Here is a 25,681-nt window from a genome sequence, read left to right on the forward strand (position 1 = left end):
GATACCATGTCTTTCCTTGTCAAAGACATAATTTCCGGACCTTTCAGTTACTTTGAACAAATGGCTATATTGGATGGTTTTGGGGGAATGGTGGACGTGGGAGGGGAGTTAGTTGCCCTCCAATCACAGTCGCCTATTAAAAACGGTACTAGCCCTTTCAATTTCCAATCAAAAGAGCTCTTTTTGAAGTTTCCAATCCAACAAATGGCCATCTCAAAATTTCCATCAGATTGATTTCGGGAAAATATGAGGTGTGGGGAGGGGGGTATCCGCCCTTCGATCAAACTCAAAACGAGCAATAATTAACATGAAAAGGGCTCATAACCCCTATGCCTTCTCAAGACCAGGACACAATTTGCGCTTTACTGAAATAAACAAACAAACAAATGACCGTGGATTGTCAGTTAAATATACATATACTGACATTTCTTTGTTTAGGTTTTGATAATTTTTCATTTATGATTGTAAGAAGGGTGAGAAGCATTTCAAGTGTATTTTTTTCCTTAAAGCGCAAGCTCTGATCTTGAGAAGGCATAGGGTTTTGTCATCCCCACTCATGTTAATTTTTGCTCGTTATGAGTTTTACTCGGCTTTTTGTTGTAATTTCTGTTCGTTTTAAGTTTCATTTATTTATTGATAGTGATTTGTGGCAGTTGTACGCTTGAAAAATTATTTGACTTTATATTTGCTCATTCTTGGCTTAATGGAGCTCTTTACTTTTATTTGAAAAGCTCGTCTTGAGGAAAAAATCTTTTAAATTAATTTCTGTTCGTTTTTTTTTATGGCACTTGGTATTAACCAAGTGACATATAGCAATCGCCAATTCTGTCGGTCTGTCTGTCTGTCTGTCTGTCGGTCCCGATTTTGCTACTTTAGGTACTTCCAGGTAAGCTAGGACGACGAAATTTGGCAGGCGTATCAGGGACGGGACCAGCTTAAATTAGAAATAGTCATTTTCCCAATTTGACCATCTGGGGGGGGGGGAGTCGGGGGCCGGTTAATTCGGAAAAAATAGAAAAAATGAAGTATTTTTAACTTATGAATGGGTGATGGGATCTTAATGAAATTTGATGTTTGGAATGATATTGTGTCTCAAAGCTCTTATTTTAAATCCCCACCGGATCTGATGACATTGGGGGGAGTTGGAGGGGGGAAACCTAAAATCTTGGAAAACACTTAGAGTGGAGGGATCGGGATGAAACTTGATGGGAAAAATAAGCACAAGTCCCAGATACATTATTGACATAATAGGAATGGATCCGCTCTCTTTGGGGTAGTGGGGGGGGGGGTAATTCTGAAAAATTAGAAAAAATGAGGTATTTTTAATTTACGAACGGGTGATCGGATTTCGATGAAATTTGATGTTTAGAAGGATATCGTGTCTTAGAGCTCTTATTTTAAATCCCAACCGGATCTGGTGACATTGGGGGGGGGAGTTGGGAGGGGGAATCCTAAAACTTGGAAAACACAGAGTGGAGGGATCGGGATGAAGCATGGTGGGAAAAATAAACACAAGTGATAGATACATGATTGACATAAACGGAACGGATCCGCTCTCTTTGGGATAGTTGGGGGGGGGGGGTATATCCGGAAAATTAGAAAAAATGGGGTATTTTTAACTTACGAACAGGTGATCGGATCTCAATGAAATTTGATATTTAGAAGGATATCGTGGCTCAGAGCTCTTATTTTAAACCCGACCAGATCTGGTGACATTGGGGGGGAGTTGGGAGGGGGAAACCTAAAACTTGAAAAACGCTTAGAGTGGAGGGATCGGGATGAAACTTGGTGGGAAAAATAAGCAAAAGTCTTACATAAGTGATTTACATAATTGGAACGGATCCGATCTATTGGGTTGGGGGGTTAATTCTGAAAAATAAGAAAAAATGACGTATTTTTAACTTACGAAAGAGTGATCGGATCTTCATGAAACTTCATATTTAGAAGGATCTCGTAACTCAGATCTCTTATTTTAAATCTCAACTGGATCAAGCGTAATTAGGGGAAGGGGCAGTTGGGGGGACCGGAAATCGTAGAAAATACTTAAAGCGGAGAGATCAGGATGAAACTGAATGGGAATAATAAAAACCTGTCTAAGATACGTGACTGACATAACCGGACCGGATCTGCTCTCTTTGGTGGAATTGGAGGGGGGGGTAATTTTGAAAGTTGAGGTATTCGTCACTTACGTAAGGGTGACCAGATCTTAATGAAATTTTATATTTAGAAGGATCTTGTGCTTTAAAGTTCTTATTTTAAATTCCGACCAGATCCTGTGACGTTGGGGGGAGTTGGAGGGGGAAACCGGAATTCTTGGAAAACGTGAAAATTGGGGTATTTTTATCTTACGAATAGATGATCGGATCTTAATGAAATTTGATTTTTAGAAAGAATTCATGTCTCAGAGCTCTTATTTCAAATCTCGACCAGATCGTTTGACATTGGGGGGAGTTGGAAATCTTGGAAAAACACTTGGAGTGTAGGAATCGGGATGAAGCTTGGTGGATAGAATAAACAAATGTCCTTGATACGTGATTGACAGAAACGTACTGGATTCGCTCGCTTTGGGGGAGTTGGGGGAGGCGTTCAGTGGTTTGGCGAGTTTGGTGCTTCTGGACGTGCTAGGACAACGAAAATTGATAGGCGTGTCAGGGAGCTGCACAATTTGACTTGATAAAGTCGTAGTTCCCAGATTCGACCATCTGGGGGGCTAAAGGGAGAAGAAAAATTAGAAAAAATTAGCTATTTATAACTTACGAGTGGGTGATCGGATCTTAATGAATTTTGATATTTAGAAAGACATCGTGACTCAGAGCTCTTATTATTTTAAATCCTGACCGGCATTAAGCCTCTTATTTTCCTTTTTAAATCAATCTATTGATTCACAGAACTTTGTTAGAGCTCATACCTTATGATCTCTTGGCTCTTAGCTCTTCTCGCCTCGTCACAAGTGCCATATGAGCTCTTAGCTCTTGTTTTACATAGTCTTTTTCATGGAAAAAAATATCGTATATCTATTCAGTTTTTTCTATAAGAACGCGTAATATGGACTGCTATTTGTATGTTGGAGAAACTTTTTCCGCAATTAACTTTCAACAATTAACTTTTTAAACTTTTTCAACAATTTTTAATCCTGACGCAAACAGTATTTTTTAATTTAATTTTATAGCTTCTGAAGTTGACCTGAAAAATAAAACTTAATATCATTCCCAAAAGATTCTGTCTATGCTCTTTGACAACCTGGATATGCTATACTCTTTTTATTTATTTATGTTGTAAGAATAGAAGTATGAAAAGTTGTATCCCCGAAAGTTTCAGCTTAATACCCCCAGTCGTTCTCGATATATTGCTTATTGGCAATCATTTAACCCAATTACTTTTGATTTATTTTTAGAGGAACATTTAGTTTTAAGGTATAATGGACCAATTACATGATTTTGGGGGTTGACATGCCTAATATTCCTAAATACATAGTTGCTGGACCGTTCTACTATGCTGAACAAAATGGCTTTCTCAAAATTTTGACTGGATTTGCTTGGAAAATGAATAAACTTGAGAGAAAGGCTGCTTTCCTCCGATCTGTTATTACTTTTTAAAAGGGTACCAGAGACTCGCGCTGTAATTGGAGTACAAGGGGGAGGACTTCCCCCTTGATATATCCAGTAAAAACATTTTACACAAAGTGAAAACATTTTAAATATTTTTTTTTCAGTAAAGTGCACATTGTGCTCTGGTCTTAAGAAGACATGAGGATTGTCAGCCCTACACATGTTAGTTTTTGCTCGTTTTGAGTTTATCTCGGTTATTTATTGCATGATTTTAATAAACAAAATATGTTTAAAATATTTTAACTTTTTAAACTTTAATAAATTTAAAATTATTAAAACTTTAAGGAATATATATCAATATGTGTATACTACACTGACAATCCACAGCCATTTTTTTTCAGTAAAGTGCAAATAAGGGTATGGTCTTGAGAAGGTATGGGGTTGTCAAAGACATCATTTCCAGACTTTTCAACTACACTGAACAAAATGCCTATCTCATAATTTGGATTACTGTGTTTTGGGAATTGATGGGTGTGGGGGATCTTGTTGCCCTTTAATCACTTTCGACTAATAAAAAGTCTCTAGCCCTTTCAACTTCCAGTCGAATGGGCTTGTTTCGAAGTTTCTACGACAGCAAATTGCTATCTCAAATTTTATCTGATGCACTACGGGAAAATACGAGGTTTTGGAAGGGTGGGGGTTATTAACCCTCCTATCACTCTGAATCTTAAAAAGGGCGCTAGAACTTCTGATTACCAATTTTAAGAGCTCCCTCCAAAGTTTATACGGTCCCTCTTTCTGTATAACTTATATGCTCCCAGGGCACAACTTATCTTACCCTAAGGGCTGGCGGGGGGTATCATCTTCAAAGACATAATTTCCGGTCCTTTCATATACATTGAACAAAATGGCCATCATAAATTTTTTATTGGATGGATTTGGGGAAATGGTAGGCGAGGGAGCGGGTTAGTTACCCTCCAATCACTTTCCACTATTAGAAAGGAAACTGGCCTTTTCAATATCCAATCGAATGAGCTGTTTTTGAAGTTTCTACGACAACAAATGGCCATCTCAAAATTTCTATCAGATGCATTGCGGTAAAATACCGAGGTCTAGTGGGAGGTATCCACCCTCCGATCAATTAAAAAGGTCTCAAAAAGGGCACTAGAACTTCTGATTACGAATCCAATGAGCCCCCTCCGAAGTTAATACGATCACCTTTTTTATATATACCTTATATGACCCCAGGACATTACGTACAACTCTTGTCCTTGGGGCTGTGGGGGTTGTCATCCTCAAAGGCATTATTACAAGACTTTTCAACTACGTGGAACAAAATGGCTGTCTCAAAATTTATGTTGGATATGTTTGGGGAAATGGTGGGCCTAGCAGGGGATTATTTGCCCTCCAATCACTTTCGCCTATTAAAAAGGGCATTGGCCTTTTCAATTTCCCATCGAATGAGTTGTTTTCTAAAGTTCTACGACAAAAAATAGTCATCTCAAAATTAAAATCAGATGCATTTCGGGAAATACGAGGTGAGGGGGAGGGGAGTATCCACCCTCCGATCACTCTGAATCTTAAAAAGAGCACTAGAACCTCTGATTCCCAATGCAATATTCCTCCTCCAAAGGTTAAACGATCACCCTTATATATATATATATATATATATATATATATATATATATATATATATATATATATATATATATATATATATATACATATACCCTATATGCCTCCAGGGCATAACTTACACCCTTTGCGGTGATGGCTCTTGGGGGGTGTCATCCTCAATGGTGGGCGTGGTAGGGGAGTTAATTGTCCTCCAGTCACTTCCGACTTTCAAAAAGGGCACTAGCCCTTTCAATTTCCAAACGAATGAGCCTTTTTCGAAGTTTCTCCGAAAAAAATAATACATTGTCCCCGCATCGCTCTTTATTTAAGGTAGGTACGCCAATCGATCTTTTCAAGTGATTGTTAACCATTAAAGGTGATAGTATGTTTTTGGAATCCATGATTGTATAACTACTTTTATGAATGTATTTTAGATAGGCTGTGGGTACTTACGCAAATGTCCCTTTTCAAGAGATCTAAGGCCATTAAAGATGACGGTGTGTTTCTGGAATCCCTGATTGTATAACTAGTTTTATCGATTTATGTTAGATAGGCTGTGGGTAGGTACGCCAATTGGCCTTTTCAAGAGATTGTTAACCAACAAAAGTGATAGTTTTTTTTCTTGAATCCCTGATTTTATAACTAGTTTTATCTATAAATGTCACATAGGCTGTGGGTAGGTACACTAATGGCCTTTTCAAGAGATTGTTAACCATTAAAGGTAAAGATAGGTTTATTGAATCCCTGATTGTATAGCGAGGTTTATCGATATATGTTAGATAGGCTGTGGGTAGGTACACCAATGGGCCTTTTCAAGAGATTGTTAACCATTAAAAGTGATGGTATGTTTCTGGAAATCGAGTGATGTCAAAATCAATTATATCTGTTTGAAAAGAATTTTTCACTTGTCGACTGTTCTCGCGAAAAAGTAGAGACTTAAAACATCATTCGGGTAGAGTCTTAAATCAATATGGAAACTTGAATGTTTTTAGGAAGTGTTCAAGAGCTAATCCACTATATCATTTCGTTTTATTTCGGTTAGCATGTCGATAAATTGATTTAATGCGTTTGGCCCACGATGTAAAAACCTCATACAATAATCCCAATTTGGAGAATCATTTTCCATGATACGTCAAGCATTCTTTGAGAGAATATTTTCTTTTTTACTGAAATTTATCATTTAGATTCAAACATTTTCCAAAGTCACAAGGTTCAACATAATTTTTGTTTTTGCAAATCCATCTATTTTTAATCTTGACATTTCCACTGCCAATTATAGACTAAACTAACAAATCCAGAGAATGAAGATTATTTCTACGTAGTGTACGCTCAACGCCTATTGGTACCCTAGGGAGAGAAGTAAGCGGTAAACTAAAATATCTAACAAGAAAAAAAAAATCATTATAAAATGTTTTTATCGTCAAAATTGTACATTTTCACTCTTTTTATGAGGTGAGTCAATCCATTGTCGTTAATATCCATCATGATTACATTCAATCTATGTTGTAGTCTGAATATATGCATTATATTCACTTTTGTCCCAAAACATAATTGTTCTTCCAGCTTTCAAAGACATAAATTATCTACCAAACATTTCATCCCAATCAAAAGTTTGTCTACAATCCTTCCCGATTTTAACTGTTACATTGGAGGCTGTTTTCTTCATATCATCACTGTAAACTCCTTCAAGTTGCAATAGTGTAAAACCACCCGTTTTCTTAATAATATAAATTTTTCGAACTTGAATCAATGTAAACTAAACAGATGTTTATATGGAACTGTGATACTAAGTAGCTCCCCATCAAAATTTTATACCAGTGATCACGTGATGCTCGCCAGATTGGTTCCAACTGTTCAAAACCATTGCATCGACAACATGAATGATTACGCAATGCCAGATGCTCGACAAATCAGATGTGTGGGATTGGTAACTTCATTTGGTCTCCAGGCATACCCCCTATGGCTGTTACCGCATTCATTGAAGGGATTCTAGGGACTAGCAACTCCGCTAGTACATTGGGAAAGGGGTGTCGTGGGAATATTGCTCCCCCATACTACTTGGGTATAACTTACAACCTTTGCCCCGAGGGATGTGGGGGAGTCTCATCTCTAAAAACATAATTACTGGACCTTTCGTCTATGCTGAACAAATTTTTATGGGTTCTCATCTTAAAGTATATTCTTTCCGTTTTAATTGTTTTTATTTTGGTTAATTTGCTGGGTATTTTCTTCTTTTCTCTTGTTTGTTTTTATTATGCTGTGTTTCACCGTTTCTTTATTTCCTTTTTTTATTTATTAATTCTCCGTTTGTAAAATTTTGCTGAAAAGGCAAATAAGTCTCATTCATTTGCCTCATAACTAGGTTACAGTGCCTACAAAATTTTAGCAGTCCATTTTACCATTACCACTCCTTCCCTACACTTAATTTGTGTAACCTAGGATACTATATATCCCTGTTTGGAAAAACCCGGGTATTCAAATGACTTTATGTCTCTACAGAAAATGTTGTCTATTTATGCCTTTAACTGCATGTAAAATTTGCACGAGTCACAACTGTCTTTGATATTTTGGTTATGCAGGAGCATACACAACTGTTATCTAAACCTTGTACTTTTTAATCACAAAAGGTCTTTTTTCGCGAGCTGGGAAGCGACGCAGGCTTGTTTTTCATTGTTTATTTGCATTTCATGGCTAGCAGAAAGCCACCAGACCGTTATTCGCGAGAAGCTAAGGATTGGCTAGACTTGGAAAGCAAATCCAGCCCGCAAGTGAAAAATGTTTCTGACTAGTAGTTTTTGATTCTAAATTAAAAGAAACGTCTAACCTTAGGTTCACACGCAAGAAGTTGCTGCGATAGGCAATTTTCGCCAATCGCGGCAATTGGCAATTTTCGCCAATTGTGGCAATTGGCGATTTTCGTTGCCTTGTTGTTCACACAGGATTGTCGCATCGATCAATTTTTATTCGCCAAAAATTCGAAATTAAAGCACGTGATAAGAATGAATCAAGAAGATGTTCTAATAATAATAATAATAATAATAATAATAATTACCCACAAACACACAAAAGTATAAACAGTGGAGTGCAGAGAAAAAATAATAAACAAAGCAAAACAAAAGTACACGTAACTCAACAATAGCAAGCACAACAAAGCTAATATAACAAAGAAAAACGGTATAATGAAATAGACTAACAGATCAGTAAAACAGACGAAGTAACGCTGCATTGATAACTAGAAATATTTACAAACACAGGATAGACCACCGCACATGTTTCTTAGTCATCATGATCATCATATATTTTTAATCCACAAAAATAACACTATGAAGAAAAGAAAAAGTAAACAGAGAACACAAAAGATACATAAATAGCAAGAGAAAATGTAACTAAACTAGAAAGATAACTTATAAGAAGAAGAAGGTTATGGCACCATCGCCCCGTACAGGGAGTCATTCTTGCTGAGGGATCGGACATAGCGAATAAGCCGATTTTGGACGGCCAAATATGGATCAACTATGCCATATTTTTCACTAATTCAAGAGTTTCTAGTCCAGGGTGGTAGATCTAACAAGAACTTACAAAAATGATAAAAGTATGTACCGGATGGTACGCTTATTCCGATCGATTAACAGAGCCAAAAACGGGGAAAGACCAATTACGTGTGGCTGCACCAGCGCATTGGCAAGCCTTGCTCTGATGTGTCTATTATTATTTGTTTTGCTAGATATGAGTAGATCATAAGATTTGCGGATCTTGCTGGTCAAATTTTCAACTAGCATTCGCTCTTACTTTTTTTTAAAAGATAGGTTGATTTCGGAATAAGCGTTGCTTAGAACATCGAAGTTCTTCTCTATCATCCCAAAAGAACGACATAAATTCAGTATATCATCGGCATAATTAGACAGTGATATATTTATAACTCTAAACACAAAACTCAACTCAACATCTTTTTGCGATTCTATAACATTATTATTGTAAAAGGGAGGGGAAGAAACTGCCCCTTGCCGTATACCTTTTTCTACAGGAACTACTAGAGTCGAAATTTATGGATCATCAGTCGTCGGGACTTTTAATTCTAACCTTCAGTTTTTTATACAAATTTCGGAATGGTAGAACGATTGATCTGTCAAGGCAACGTTTGAGCACACTCAACAGTATCTGAGCATTTATGCCAGAATCGAACGCTCGGCGTACATCATGACTAGCTGCTATAACCCTTTCCCCTGTCTGGTTACACTCCAAAATTACATTACAAATGATACGGTGAACATGTTCCCTACTAACAGATTGTTTAAAACCGTATTGGTTATCAGGACTTTCACAAACTCTACATAACTCATCAATAAAAAGAAGCTCAAAATTTTGCAAAGAACTGGGGCAACTGTTATTGGGTGGCGAGAGCCGCATTGAGCAGAGTCTTTTCATTTCTTTAATACCAATGTGACAATCCCAACACAAATAGAATCTGGCACTAAACCGCAAGTGACAACCATCTGGTATAACAGAGTGAGATGCTCAAGGACCCTTTGGCTTCCATGAGCTAAATGCATGCCACACACTTGGTCAACGCCTCGCGAGAACTTCTTAATTGCTCTAACTATCGCCGGACGAACATCAGAAACAGTTACCACAAACCCGAGTGAAGGCGATGCTTCACTTAACAAGACATCAAGGTTATCTTCATATTCCGACACAAGCTGAGAGTCGGGTGCTGCAAATTCTAACTTGTAATAACTATTCCACTGTTCTTCTTTGGGCCAGAGGCTGGGACCGTCGCAATCACTTCTTTTTTCACTTTTAAGGAAATTCCACAGGACATTCGGTTCACTTTTCTGTGTTACCATTTTCATCCAAAATGGTATCATTGTCCTTCTGCAGGCATTTGGTAAACTTTCTTTTCAGATAAATCCGCACCGTATTCAGAGCACCTGACCGGGGCTTTCCTATATATTTCCACATTTTTCGCCAAAACTTAGAAGCGTGACAAAGCTGAGCTAGGAGTGGGTTTTCGTTCCAGCGTGGAACTTTAGTACCAATGCAAAACTTGCGTTGTGGTACTGCAGCACTTTCAGCGACTCTCAAAGCATTGATTATTTCCATTGAGTGTACATTTATATCAACCTGTTTCTCAGTGGTTTCTAGATTGGGATTCGTTTATAGGAGGTGGTAAGGTACCTTGATTCTTCCCAGAATTTCATCACAAACAGACTGGTATATGTCTATATTGATCTTCTTTCAGTCGGATTTCTTACGCCACTTCCTGACTTTGCTGAGACCTATGCTTGACTGTATAGTTGTATCGAAAGAACAGCATACGGGTAAGTGATCGGAAATGTTGATGGCAATGTCCACATATGGCGAGGGGGAGACAATGACGTTTCCTTGGTTTGAAGAAAGAAATCAAGGGCTGAGGTTGCTCCCGAATTATGGATGTATGTAAAGTCAAGATCGTTTAAAAGAACCTCAAGACCAGTGAGAGCGTTAAGGAAGGTTTGTGAACGTAGGTTTGTACCAGAGAGATTACAGATCATGTCACCCGCTAGTATAACGTTTAGCCCCTGTCGCTCCGAACCATTTACTGAACTTGCTAACTTTTTACAAGCAATACTGAACTTACGTTCAGACCGAGACAAGGTCTCGGTAGTCAGTTGGCATGTACACTGAGTAAATGACAGTCTCGTTCAGTTTAACCGCAACATAATTGTCAGAAGACGAGCGAAGCGCCGGTAGAAGTTCCGCTCGGACGAGTACCGCTATACCGCCGGACGGCCTACCTTTTCACCCTGACTGGTTATCGCTGAAACGCCAAATACTTTCAACCATCCGTCCATCGAAAGAATATCCAGACTTTCATTGGAGAGAAAGTGCTCATGTATACACAATACGTCACATGACTCCATTAAGCGATACAGAAAAAAGCCTTTTAGTAATAACACCACCGTTTATGTTCCAAGTAGTTATCTTTAAAGTTCGACGGTTCATTTCTTAAGCACTAGTTTCTTTGCTTCTGGACATTTATACGAATAACATGGGTGGTCAGAGGAGCCACCGAGAGCGCAATTCATGACAAGTTGACACGGGTTTTCTTTGGAATTCTGGTGGTCACCAGTGCATTTAGAGCATTCTCGGGGAAGCTTTACAGTTATTTGCAGTATGACCGTAACACTGGCACTCGTAGCACTGGGTAGGCAAAAATGTGTACTCAGTTATGAACAGACGCTCGTGACCAATAACAAGGGGATTCTCAGTGGCGTACTTCAGGTGGTCACCTGACTCAAAATTTAATCAAAAGAGCTATTACTTCGTAGCTGAACAGCTTCTGTACAGTTAGTAGCGAGATCGCATAGATCACTTTTAGACGTTCCGTCAGCCACTTGGCTTACTATACCGAAAAAGATAGGACTCTTCACCTTAGCATTAATGGATTGATCTGCTTTGCTTAATGCGTCTGCCAGAGTAATGTCAGTACCTTTGTCCGACCGAACTACTTGCCATGCATCCCTCCTAGGCTTCAAAACAACTATTCTTGAACTGACTCCCCCACAAGCTGTATCCAGGAAGTCTTTTCGAGCGTCGGAATTATTCAAGTTTTTAGGTGGATTTTTGACAATAACTGAGTAGGACTGTTTTGCGGGGGGGGGGGAGGGTTCATTTTGAGAATAGTTTGCATGACTGACCTTGCTTTATGGTGCTCAGCGAAGCTTTTAAATTCCATTTAGAGTTCATCAACCTTTCGAGTTAGCGTAGCTGTTGTCTCCCCTGGCACACATGACCAAATCAAAAGCACAAAGATCTAAAGCTTGAACCATATCGCTTACATTATTAGTCAGTTACCCTAGTAATAGAAGTGTCAGCCCACAAAATCTTCTTTGCTTCAATTAACATCTCTCCTTTGTAAAAATCGCAAGTAATTTTCACAATGCTATCAGCTGAACAACCTGTATTACTAGCCCGAAATGAAATTCAACACGGGATTCAAGACAAGTGTTTCACCTGCCATGGTTCAACACGGGATTCAAGACAAGTCTTTCACCTGCCATAGTCCGGTGGAATGATCGAACTTCATCAAAGTTCGTGGGTGGGGCCAAACTAGTTGTCAGTAAGGCGGCATCCAAGAGCAAACCAGGTAGCAATATTCACAAGATGTGTTCACGGTAAAGACTGAATGAAGAATTATCAAGATAATTTTGACCTCTTCAAAATTCTTCTTCTTAAATTCTTGAGGTAGACAGAATCTGTGAGAAGTGCAATACTCAAATCACCTATTCCCGGCAGTTTAAGGATTAAGATCCAGCCAGTACCAATACGGTACAATCTCTTATTGCAAGGAGGAGAAAGAGAAAGAGGAATTCAATAAGCTTTCTTAGTCATGTCTCGCACGATTTTAGGTTTTCTCGAGATAATCATGGTAGTGGGGTCCCCTTCCTGGTGGAAGGGCCAAGAAACGGAGATCAGCACCGCCGGTAGGGACTGTAAAGTCTAATGCCGTATTCTTTACCTCGATGAGGCGAAGATGTTAAAAGTGGAATAATAAAGGCCCAGGGTCTTTTTTCACAGTTTGAAAGAATAGAAAGACAAGTCTACGTACCAAGATTAGAATATTGGAAGCTACAGTGATGACTTTGGTCAAGTATAGTTGTGAAGCGTTGGCGCTCTGAAAAACAGCAGAGGATTTGCCAGATGTTTCCCAGAGAAATTGCTTACGGATTGTTTTGGGTACTCGACTGACTGACTGTTTCTCAAACAGTAAGCTGTACGAAAATGTGGTTCAATCCTGCTTTCTTGGGCTATAATATGAGAGAGGATGAGATGGCTAGGACACGTTCTGCGGATGAAGAATGACAGATTGCCAGAGATTGTCCTTGACAGTCAAACGAAAGGCAGGTCGTCCCCGGATGGGTGGGAGGATGTCGCAAGGAAAAATTTAAGAGAATGGGAATTTCTTGGAAGGGTGGAAAGAGGGAGGCTCTGAATAGATGAGGATGGATGAGGAGCGTTCTTAGTTGTGGTGATTTCAGGCGGCTTGGTGTAGCTACGAGTTAGCAGTAGCATTAGTAGTTTCTTATTAGCCAGCTTAATTTTGCATTGGTTTTCGTAACGGGAAGCTTTTTTGCCGCATGGCCTAAAGTATTTAACGAGAATCTGCTATTAATCAAGTTCCACCCTAGACTTCCAAGCTTTCTTACTCACGAGTCTCATATACCCCCCATCCTTTCTACTGGAATTCTAACGTCTATGTCACCTAATTTCATGTTTCGTTACTCTTTGAGGCTGAATTTTGTCCGTCAAAATTTTAATCTGGTTGCTGTCTTTGAACGTTGTAGTGTTTCATGTTGCAATTTTCAAATTATTTAAATGATTTAAATTGTCTTGCCCTCCTGAAAAGTCGTGAGTCCCCCCAGTGCGGGCTAATGACTTGTAATTCATTCTGAAATTGGCACAAAGTACTTCACCCTGTATACAGAGGCTGTAAGCACGACTGAGTTCATCTTGGCCACTGTATGTTTTTTGGCACCTGGCGATGCACATCTATCAACAAGAGTTGACATCCTACTTAAGAGATATAAAGCCTATTACCTATGACTCATATCTTCACGACTTTAAATGTAAAACTACAATAGCAAAGCAATAAATAATATAAAACATAGCCAGGAAGAAGTTAGGCAGTTCAAAAAACCCCACGAAACAGACAAAACCTAGAAGTCGTATCCCTGTCTCAAAATTCAATGGAATGCTGCGTTGTTTACTAAAGTATGATTTCATCGATGGATGCGACCCATCATCGTCTGTATGAACTAGGTACATACATAGAAATCTAATTTTGTTCTGGGGGGAGAGACTTACGATTAAAATCAGCAAATTTAGAGGAATTGCAACTATATACAGTATATAAGGGGTGTCGGCAGAAATCGAAAAGATCCAGATTGTGGGTGGGGAATGGGGATGAAGCCTCCTCATGTACTATATTTGAGCTGTAGGTATGTATAATTTTTTATAATAGATATAAACAGCTGCATAAATAAATCCCTTTGCTTTTACGTTTTATCCCTGTTCTTGTATTTTCGTAAAATGTTACCGATGTTTTTGTTCTAGATATTTCCTACTTGATATCTTGTATAAATGGATATTTTTCTATCTAGTTTTTGCATGATGTCATGTTGTTTCTAGGTTTTAATAATGTTTGGTGTAAATGTTCTAACCTTTATATTGGAATTTTTTATAGGTTTATAATGCATTCTGATGGGAACAATCCGCAGATCAGTTCGTTAGAATCATTTGTTGACGACGTGAAGCTATTAAACCCGAACCTTCTAGTAATAGGAGGTCTGCACATGATGGATAATGTTCCGTTAAACAAAAGTAAGGTTTTTAATATGAAATACTTAGTTTGTTCTTATCTTGAATAATAACTTGAATATTTTGTTCAGCCTAAAAAAAACGACTTGTTTGATAGCTATTTTCCTGGAATATGATATGGTGCTTTATTAGAGCTGTTCATAAGTAAAATCTAATAATTTGACTTATTTTTAAACCCCGAACCAAAAAAAATATTTCGGAAAAAATGAAAGGCAATTATAGGATGTATTATTCCTTGCATAGGCTAAACCTACAATTTTTAACATTCACTCAGTTTTTAGCTTCAAGGCATCTGGTTTACCCTCAACTTCCTAAGATCATTGGGATTAGTGGAAGAGACATGTTTTGGAACATATAAATAGTTTCGACCTGTTAAATACCCTTAACTTCACTGATAGTTAATCGAAATATGGGTTGGTCCTGTTTTATTTTGCCAAGTTCGAGAAGCACTCTGGGTCCCCAGTATTGGAGCATGACTTGTTTGGATTTCTAAAAGCTCTTTTTAGGTAATTCCCTTTTTAAATGTGCCCATATTTTCTCATTGTAGCAATTTTTTCGTCTGTCCTTGTACTCTTTTTCCTGTCTGAATAAGTTCCCCCCTGTGGCTTTAGAATTTAAGTTCACTACAGTCCCATGCTCTCTGAACTGCGTAACCCAACTAACAATCGTTGATTTTGGTGGAAAGTTGCGAGAATAGAAACGTTTTCGAAACTGAATCTATACACTCTTGTATGATTTTGTCGCAAAATAGGTCTTCAGGGAGAATATCTTCTGCTGATTTGTCCAGGACATTTCGGGGCAGCTATAGCGGCAAACGATCATCCTTAGGTTCACCTTTTACGCCCTGCAACAGAAAAGACATTCGTTAAAAAATTGATATTTATCGAATAAAATATGGGTACGCATCTTTTTGGGTCACCCTGTAGAAGAGGCAATTTCACAATAGCAAAGAGTATCTTTATCAGGTGGAAACTTCTATTGCATATCTGAGTCTTACTTCTATTTAAGAGTATTAAAAAATTCGCGGAATTTCTGCCAAAAATGTAATGGCAGCTCTGAATAAGTTTTACTTGGGGACTTTTTAGGAGGTTGATAAATTGTCATAGGAGGATATTGTGTAAAAGGAATTTGAGAGCAGAGCCGGCTAAAAAGCCTTGAATCCTCCATCCTTTTTCACCATCACAACGCCCAAGCAAATTCTTCACGCGTTCCCAAAGAGGTTCTGAGAGAAGCTGAGTGGAATATACTGCGATACCCATCTTATAGCCCGGTTCTAGCCCCATAGGATTCTATTTTACTCCCGATCCTCAAAGAAAAGTTAAACGGCATATCCATAAGATCGTGAGTTCAAAACTCAATATGTCATCAATAATGCTGGCGTTTAGGATATCTCTTGTCATTTTCAATTTTTCAGGAATTAAAAAAAAAAATATCGCTTTATTTTATCAGTTTATTGTTTTGAAAAAAAATGACATCCAGCAAACAAAACCATAATTTAAACAAACATAAAAAAATAAAGACAGCAAAGTTCCAAGAGACTGTATTTTCGCATTTTCTATAATTCTGTTTCAAAAAATTGGAGATGAAGCTTATGTTGAAAACTGTTTTAGAACAATTAATGGCAGTAGAAAAATAAATTAAAAAATCCGTATTTTTTTTAATACTCTTAGTTCGTCAAGCTCCACTCATAGTTATTTGCTTCAAAACTGCTCTTACTGAAACTCTAATGCTAAATGTTACTAAATGATCCAATACACTAATGGTTCGGCTTTCAAAAGCTAAGAATTTTAAACATTTTTTTATCTGAAAATAGTCTTTTTTAACCCTTTCAGAACTAGGTACTACTTCGGAAGAGACTGCTAAATAATGGGAAGTAATTTACACAATTAAAAGTATAAGCGTAAAACTAAATAGATAAAGTCAATGTAAAAACCTAATAAAAAGCTCAAACTCCGTGACAGCCCCACGTATTGTAAAGCCAATTTTGGCAGCATAACTAGAGCATTAAAATTCCGTATAATTTTTCTGTCCTTATACCTTGGTGGTCAATGCAGTAAAAATGTCCAATACTGAAAATATGCTGTTTTTTTTATTTAAGCTTAAAGTCTGAATTAAATAAAAAAAAATGTTTTTTTTTTCAACTGAAAGTAAGGAGTGACATTAAAACTTAAAACGAACAGAAATTATTCCATGTATGAGAGGAGCTGTCCCCTCCTCAACGTCCCGCTCATTACGCTTAAGTTTGACTCTTTGTCACAGTTCTACTTTTTAAAACAAAAAAAAAACTTTAGCCTAAAGAGCGGGACGTGAGGGGACAGTCCATTTCATATACGGAATAGTTTTTGTTCGTTTTAAGTTTTAATGTCGCTCCTTACTCTCAGTTGAAAAAACTTGTTTTTTCTTTAATTTCTGAACGTTTTAGAATTAATGTAAGTTTTGATTTTGGCTCACTGCACATGATAAATTAAAAAGAAATTTGCATATTAATTTTTTTTCGCTAAATGGCTTTCTCATAGTTTTGATCGCACGATTTGATAAAAAAAAGGGGTGGGAGAAGAGGCCTACTTGCCCTCCAATTTTGGTTACTTAAAAATGCAACTATAACTTTTATTTTTTTACGAGCGTTTTTACTAGTAATAAATATACGTGACTTACGAATTAACTTACATAACGAACTTCTATATTTGCATGTTTTTATTAGTTGAAATTACTAAAAATATTTTAGCGTAAAGAGCGAGGTATTGAGGAGGAGACAAACGCCCTCATATACGTAATAATTTCTGTTCGTTTTAAGTTTTAATGCTGCTCCTTACTTCCCGTTGAAAAAAAACTTCTTTTATAATGTATTTTCTCATTTTTTTTAAATAAGGCTAGAAAATCCTGCGCCCTCTTCATGGGAATTCTCTTCCCTTATGATAAATTTCTCCATGGAAAGATGCTCACCACGTGAGCGCCCCCCTCAATGCTAAAAAGCCCCCCTGAAAACGTCTGTACACTTCCCAATAATCATTACTATATGTAAACAATGGTCAAACTTTGTAACTTGCAGCCCCTCTCCCGGGGACTGTGGTGGATTAAGTCGTCCCCAAAGACATAGTTGATAGGTTTTTGACTATGCTAAATAAAATGGTATCTTAAAATTTTTATCCGGTGGCTTTGGGAAAAAATGAGCGTGGAAGGGGACCTAGGTGCCCTCCAATTTTTTCGGTCACTTAAAAATAACACTAGAACTTCTAATTTCCCTTAGGTTGAGCCCTCTCGCGACATTCTAGATAAACAGGATTAACAGGTATCCGGGATCTGTCTTCTGGCTAAAAATACGAAATTCCACATTTTTGTAGATAGAAGCTTGAGACTTCTGCAGTAGGGCTCTCTGATACGGTGAATCTGATGGTCTGATTTCGTTAAGATTCTATGACTTTTAGGGGGTGTCTCGCCTATTTTCTAAAATAAGGAAAATTTCTCAGGCTCCTAACTTTTGATGGGTAAGACTAAATTTGATGTAAAAATTAGCATAAAAATACATTTCTTTTGATGTAAGTATTTGTATCAATAATTACATTTGTATTAGTGGTATCAATAATTGCTCCTTATTAAAGCTGGGTCGCTCCTTATTGAGCCGGGTTCGTTACCACGAACTGTTTGAATTGTACTCAAACAGAATGGCCGTATTTTTTTTTTCGTGGTTCCAGACATCTGATAGGTTCAATGGACAGATTTTATATTTTTATAACGAAATGGTTGTCTAGAAAAAATCTTGATAGTAAATGTAAGGTAATCATATTTTATCAATGTTCAGGGAAAATCCAATAGTAGAGAGAGAAGAGGCAGTAGAATTAATGGAATCACACTGCCCCTCGGGGACTAGATAGAGAATGGTATCCAAAGGTATGAGACATTAAAATTCCCTAAGAAGCAAGTAGTCGGAAGATTGTTCAGTATATTAGACAAATATAGTTTGAAAAGAAGTGTGAATATAATTTGAAAATAGTTTTAAAAGATAAAAAAAACCTTGTTTTACATCCTTGTGCATCAAACCTTGTATAAACCTTGTGCATCAATGAATTAGTGAATTTGAGTAAATTATCTATATTATTCTGTTATTTTTTTTTCTATTGTATTACGATAAACTGGAAATTTGTCCTTTAACCATCTAATTATAAAGTGATAAAAAAATTAATGGCTTCTTAGAAAAAAACAGAGACTTTTTTCCATTTTGGTAACATCCATTCCAGGATAGGGATTCATTTTGTTGTCAGATTTTCAAAAGGAACAAAGAAAAACCTAACTTCACTTCTATTAACAAAAAATTACCTTCTTTTCCGTAGCCTTAGGTATATTCGAAGTTTATTACAGGGTAACATCTTATCTCAGCTGATGACACTCGGCCAGACACTAAGGAGATGAAATGAGAAAAAATTAATACTTTGCCGTAACTAGAGGGGCACATCTATATATATATATATATATATATATATATATATATATATATATATATATATATATATATATATATATATATATATGTATATATATATATATATATATATATATATATATATATATATATATATATATATATATATATATAAGTTGTTTGTTTATGTGTTGACGGACGTCATGTTTGTCTGTCGACTGACGTCATTATAAGGATTGAGCATTATGCCGTCATGAAGTTGTTTGTCGACTGACGTCATGTTTGTCGACTGACGAAATTACAGACCGGGACACCGGGACACAAGACCGGGACACTCAAAGAGAAATTACAGACCGGGAGACAAAGGACGACCGGGACTCCAGGACACAGGGAATATAAATGACGACCGGGACACTCAAAGATAAATTACAGACTGGGACACCGGGACACAAATGACGACCAGGACACAGGGAATATAAATGACGACCGGGACACAGGGACACAACTACACCGGGGACGCCGGGGGGCACAGGGGGATATATAAATGACGACGGGACACAGGGAATGTTCGATTAGCAGTCATCATCAACAAAGCTCAAGGGCAATCATTAGAATAATGAGGTATAGATCTGAATACGGATTGCTTTTCCCATGGACAATTATATGTTGCATGTTCAAGAGTCGGTAAACCTGACAATCTATTTATATACACAGACAATGGGACAGCAAAGAATGTTGTATATTCGCAAGTTTTACGTAGTTAAAAACATATATATATATATCTATCTATATTCACAGGTGGGACACAGAGACACAACTACAATGACACGTAACGACTTACGCGCGCGGGGGGGGGGGGGGGGTTCAAACGCAAATTTAACAATAGAAAATCCAGGGAGATGTAGATAAGCCTTCAGATAAATATGATTCCTTCATCTCCTTTTGTTGTTTCATTTATTGCTTTCAGTCGCTTTAAGCCTCATATTTTATTTTTATATTAAAAATTATTTTTATGATGCTATTTTTTAAAAGTCGGCCGTTCAAGATATTTTTTTATATGTATTATTACACAACTATTACCGCATATCTTGATAATATTTACAGTATATGACAAGGTGTTACAATGCAATCGATCCCATCCGCTACAATTACTGATCTTAACGCCAAGCCGCCGGTGGCCAACACAGCTGTCCATGCCTTTCCTGTGCCCCAGTATCCAGAGTATCACCCTATACTTTTTCTCTGAACTTCCTATTGCATTTAAATCATTTCGTAAGGCCTCTTTCCACTCAGTTTGAAGACATACTGCTTTTCGGTCTTCCTCAAGCTCAATCTATTCAAAAGCCTCCCTCTTTACACCCTCCCAGGAAGCTCCCATTTCCTTTAATTTTTCTTTATGACATCCCCCCACCACAACCTTGGACGACCTGCTTTCCGTTTAGCTCTTGACGCTTGGCCGAAAAGGACAATCTTTGGCAATCTGTCATCCTTCATCTGCAGAACGTGTCCTAGCCGTTTCAACCTTCCTCTCATTATAGCCCTAGAAAGCGGGATAGAACCATACTTTTTGTACAGCCGACTGTTTGAAATACCCAGAACAATCCTTAGGCAATTTCTCTGGAAAAAATATAGCAAATCTTCATCCACTTTTTGGAACGCCCAAATTTTAGAGCCATAATTGACCACTGTCTCACAGTAACTTCTAATATTTTAATCTTGGTTTGTAGACTTATCGTCCTATTCTTCCAAACTTTTTCTAATTCTCAAGAAATGCCCTAAGCCTTGATTATTCTATTTTTAACATCTTCACTGCTCCCACCGTCTTTACAAACAATACTACCAGGGTAGGTGAAGTTGTCCACTGGATCAATCTTTTCGTTACCCAACGTCACCTTTTCATCTTCACTTATTCCTAGCCTTATTGACTTAGTCTTCTTAACATTTATTTTCAGACCTAAACTTGCAAAACCTCTAAAAGCTCATTCATTTTGCTCACACTCATCTAGGATGATTAAATCATCAGCATAGTCTAAGTTCAGGGGAGCTTTCCCTCCCCATTTGATTCCGTGGTCTCCCATTGCCTTTCCTTTACTTCTTAACATAGAATTCATCAGACCCTACCTTAACCGCAGCAGTGTTATTCTAGTACACAGTTCATGGATTTGTCTGATACACCATACAAGAATAAGACCTTTGCTTAAGCTCTTCTATCAACAGAATCAAATGCTTGCTCATAATTTATAAAACTGAGGACCAAAGGTGTTTGACATCTCAAGCACCGTGCAGTTACTAATCTAAGAGTGAAAATTTGGTTGAAACATTCTCTACCTTTTCTAGAACCGCATTGTTCTTCTTTTAAAACCTTGTTTACAGCTTCTGTCAGTTATCTTAGCTCAAAGACTCGTTTTCTTATTGTTCCAGTCTAAAATTTATTAAAAATAATAAAATTTCCAGTCTAAAAAAGAAACTTCTAAAAGTATCATCAGCGACCCTTAATAATGTATGCAGTTGTGGCAGCCTGAACATAGATACAGGTCACAAGAAAATCATTCTCCTCATCCCTTGTCTCTCACTCTCTCGTTTTCTTTCTCCTTTGATTTTTCTCTTTTGTTTTACTAAATTTTGTAATATTTGTGTACTGATTGTGTTTACATTCTAGCATTTAGAGAGCAGAGATTATTGAAAGTTCAAGAATTGATACGATCTCAGAAAAAAACTACATACGTCCATTTTGAGATGGCGTCGTATGTTGATGAGTCCCTCATGAGGCAGCTGAATGGGCTTATCTTTCCTTACGTGGATTCAATGGGAATGAATGAGCAGGTGAGATAATAATGCCACAGACTGAAATAATAAGTAATCTTTACCCCTATGCCATTATTATAGAAAAGTATATTCGTTGTAACGTAAAGACAAATTATAAGTTGGAGCTGTTCTGCTGCGGTGATAGGGTTTGGGGTCTGCGCTCCGTCGTAAGCTCCTTTCTCTGTCCCTATCCCCGACAGGGATGTCCTTGCTGGTGTGGCCTTATAGTGGTATCAGGATGGATCTTTCACTAGTTTTCCTAACCAAAACTATGACTACTACCAGCCTTGCAGGGTGAGTTTGAGGAGTGGTGCCCCGCGAGAATATGCTCATGACGAGTGAATCCTGCCACTCTTCGAGGGAGGATCATTTATAGGGAGGAACTATAGACAATGGTATTTGCAAAGGGCTGCCTCGAGCCTGTTGGGTTACCCGCAAGACTGGGGACCTTGCTGTCAACTTTATTTCCACTTGAGAAGTGGCGTCCCTCGAGGATATTATAGCCTAGTAAACGACACAAATTTGCATTAGATTCTGATTAATGGGTAATTCTTCTAGGTTTAGTCTGTTTTGGTGAGCTTTTTTGGACTGAAAAGCCTATTTCTAGCTGATTTATCTATTATGGGTTGCCTTTCCGTAGTTACATAATATTTTTGGGCATGAATATATAAGGAGTCGGAGGTAATAAACTTAGATGGTCTGCGCAGGAGTTCAAATCTTGTTGATAGAAGAGCATCGCCAAGCGTAGAAAACCATGTTGTGACCAAGGTGGGCCCAGCATTGCACAAAGCCTCCTTTCAACTGTAGGTCTCAGGGACTTCTTCTTATCTAGTTCTAAGCCGGCTGCAGCGCTTGGTGTAAACTTGAGAAGATGCGTTATGCCGTGTCCTGCATTGGTTCTGGGACCAGTGCTTTTCCTGAATCCTAAATATTTTCAATGATTTAAAAAATATGAAATTTCAACAAAATCTGCAACAAGCAACAACAACGGTAAAAAATAATTATCTTATCGACATTTTGACTGACGAATTCAGATGATACGAACTGGACTTATTAGGAGTTCCACAAACCTATATATCAGGGGAGGGAAACATGTAATTAGCTGATACAAATTTATTTACTCAGGCAGGAAGGATGGGGTACATAGACAGGGAGTAACGTGATAAATAAGGAAGCTGTTAAGCCTTCTATAGGTTGAGAAAGTATTAAAAATAGAATGCTTGTCGCTTATTATGTGACTAAAAAGTGCAGGGTATCAGTTATAGTAGTATATGGCCCTGAAGAACCGACTGACATAGATAGTTGTGACTCAGATGAATTTTACTTCCAGTGACAGGAACAAATTGAGAGGGTCTGAGGCAGAAATATGGTGTTTTTATTAGAAGATTTTAACGCCCAGGGCGATAGAAATAGGGATAGACGGTATCCTAGCCTGGGTAAATTTGGTATAGGAAAAGAAAACAGTCATGGTTACAGACTGCTGCAATTTTGTAGATATTACAATCTATTTATAATCAATACGGTATTTCGTCATAAAATGGCCCATAAGTTAACATAGTATTCCGATGATGGTAGGACAGCTAATCTTATTGATTATATTATTGTAATCCGAAGACTGGCAGAATCAACACAAGATATTAGGATATATATGAGTGCTGTTATTGATTCTTAGAGTAAAGATCACCATCTATTAGTGTAAGGGTTAATTTGAAGCCGAAATTTGGGAAGCATAACTGCCTTCGAGGAAGCTGACGTTGGTGGACCCTAGGATAAGAATTTTAGTGGAATGTTCCAGGAACTGTTGAATACTAAACTATAGAGTTTAAAATTTCAAAATGCAGAAGATGGAAGGAATAATTTTAGGAAAACAGTTTTGTGAAGTCGCTGATAGTTCCTTTGGGAAGAAAGTTAGGGACGCAGCTAGTAATATTAGTGAAAATGGTTAATGTTTAATAGAGAGGGGGAAAGGTATGTGCAAGAATAATTTGAGTAAAGAAATTGGAGGAGGCATTAAAATATTAGCTAAGGAGGTGTGAGGTAGAAGCCATGGATGAAATTGCCGAAGATCTAGAAGATGCAGCCAGACTACATAATATTGAAAGATTTTACTGGCATGTTAAAAAATTTAGTGGGAATAATTAATCTGGACTTCTCCCTCTTAAAGATAGGAACGAGGCCACAATTAGTGATAAGGAAAGACTTGAAGAGAAATGGGCAGACCATTTTGAGAATGTGCTAAACTGAGATAGAGTTTCAGGAAAAGCTATAGAGAAAGATGAAAAGTCAGCGACACTTTGGAAATGAAGGAAGATTTGTTTTGCGAGGAAGAATTAGTAACAGTACTAACAAGATCAGGAAATAATAAGGCCCCAGATGCTGATAGTGTGGTAGATGCTTTTCTTAAATATGGTGGTCATGAGGCTAGTTGCTGAAGATTATGAATGTGATGTTTTATCAAGAAAAAGTACCTAGCGACCTTATGAAAGCCCTAATTAAAGTCCTGTCTAAGAAGGGTGATAATAGTGGGTGTGGTAGTTACAGAGGCAATAGCCTGGTTTCTGTAGGTAGCAAATTATTTAGTATGATGATAACTTTAGGCTTAGAGATGGAAATAAAGTTTTAAGAGAAGAACAGAGTGGTTTTAGAGAGTGTAGAGGATGGATCGAACAACTTGCCACTTATAAATTAATAATTTTGAAGTGCCTTGATTTAGCTGATAGAAGAGCTTTAGCTAAGGTCTTATCTTTGTATAGTATACTAGATAAATACATTAAAGTGACGAGGGCAATGTACGAAAATCAGATTGCTGGGATTTAGGTAGGAAATGAGGCTAGTAGCTGGTTATTTTGTAAGTCAGGATTTAAGCTGGGTTGCGCTCTATCCCTGTTATATGGATTATTTCGATGGAAATTTGTCCCAAGGAGCACAGAAAAGCCAATGGGAGGACACGGAATCCAATAAGGAAGTAAAATTCTTCTAGACTTAGGTTATACTGATGATTGACGTTTCTTAGATAAAAATGTTAGCAAAATGAATGAATTTTTTAGAGGTTTTGCAAGTTTAGAGTACAAGAATAAGTTTAAAAATTCATAATAAGAAGACTAAGTCGTTAAGACTCTGAAGGGGCGTCCATAGCTGTCGTGGCCCCAGTCGGCTTTGTGCTGCAGTGAGTCGTTAGTAGTAGTAGTAAAGACGAATTCGGATTTAAAATAAATGTTGTGCGTTAGATGGTCTGAAAGTCTCATCATTAAAAAATAATTTTTTGCACCTTGATGGGGAGGTGTGAGGGATTTGAGAAATATATAGAATCATCCTTTCCGACTTTTAATATTCGAAATTTCAACAAAATAGTGTAAACAAAATTATAATTTAGCTTTTTGGTGATCGGGTCTGGAATATCTGGAAATGTTTACTATCTTACTGCCCTATATAAAGGACTGCTTGCAAAGAGGACTTGAGTATTTAAGTATATTACATTCACTTTATTTAAGGAGGATGCTGTGGCATTTTAAGAAGTTATTTCTAAGCATCCCCTGAGCACTAAAGTAATAAGCAAAGATTTATCGAAACAGAAAAATTCTACATATTTTTGATTTTGTTGTGCAAATCCTTGGGGCTTTGATGTGAGTTAGAATATCAGTTTTAGCTAGGACTACTTATGGGTGCTCCTTACGACCATCGAGGTCGTAATAACCAGCCAAAAGTCACAGAATTAATAAGATCTATTTGCAAATTGCCTCTTGTTGTATGCTTGTTCTTCTAAATTTTTTCTAATATTTTGCATACATTATGCTCCTAAAGTCACAATTTCACAAAGCCTTTCTTCTTATTTCGTTGAAAAAGTTTCAGAAAACTCTGATTCTATTCCCCAAAACTGGAAACTTTGCGTACTTTTTTGTGTTTTCTCAAATTTTCTCTAAGCTTAAAATGTAATTTA

At 37.4% G+C, this 25,681-nt stretch overlaps 1 protein-coding gene across 1 annotated transcript in view; it reads left to right on the forward strand.

Moving 5' to 3' along the window:
• The window catches only part of LOC136029361 (ADP-dependent glucokinase-like), a 66,678-nt gene that overhangs the window by 14,550 nt on the left and 26,447 nt on the right, over positions 1–25,681 (forward strand). Inside the window, exons 4-5 of the mRNA XM_065707673.1 lie at positions 14,389–14,525; positions 21,599–21,762. Coding sequence (XP_065563745.1) covers positions 14,389–14,525; positions 21,599–21,762 — 301 coding nt within the window. The remainder of the gene's footprint in view (positions 1–14,388; positions 14,526–21,598; positions 21,763–25,681) is intronic.

The sequence above is a fragment of the Artemia franciscana genome, chromosome 7 (assembly GCF_032884065.1).
Source record: "Artemia franciscana chromosome 7, ASM3288406v1, whole genome shotgun sequence".
NCBI lineage: Eukaryota > Metazoa > Arthropoda > Branchiopoda > Anostraca > Artemiidae > Artemia > Artemia franciscana.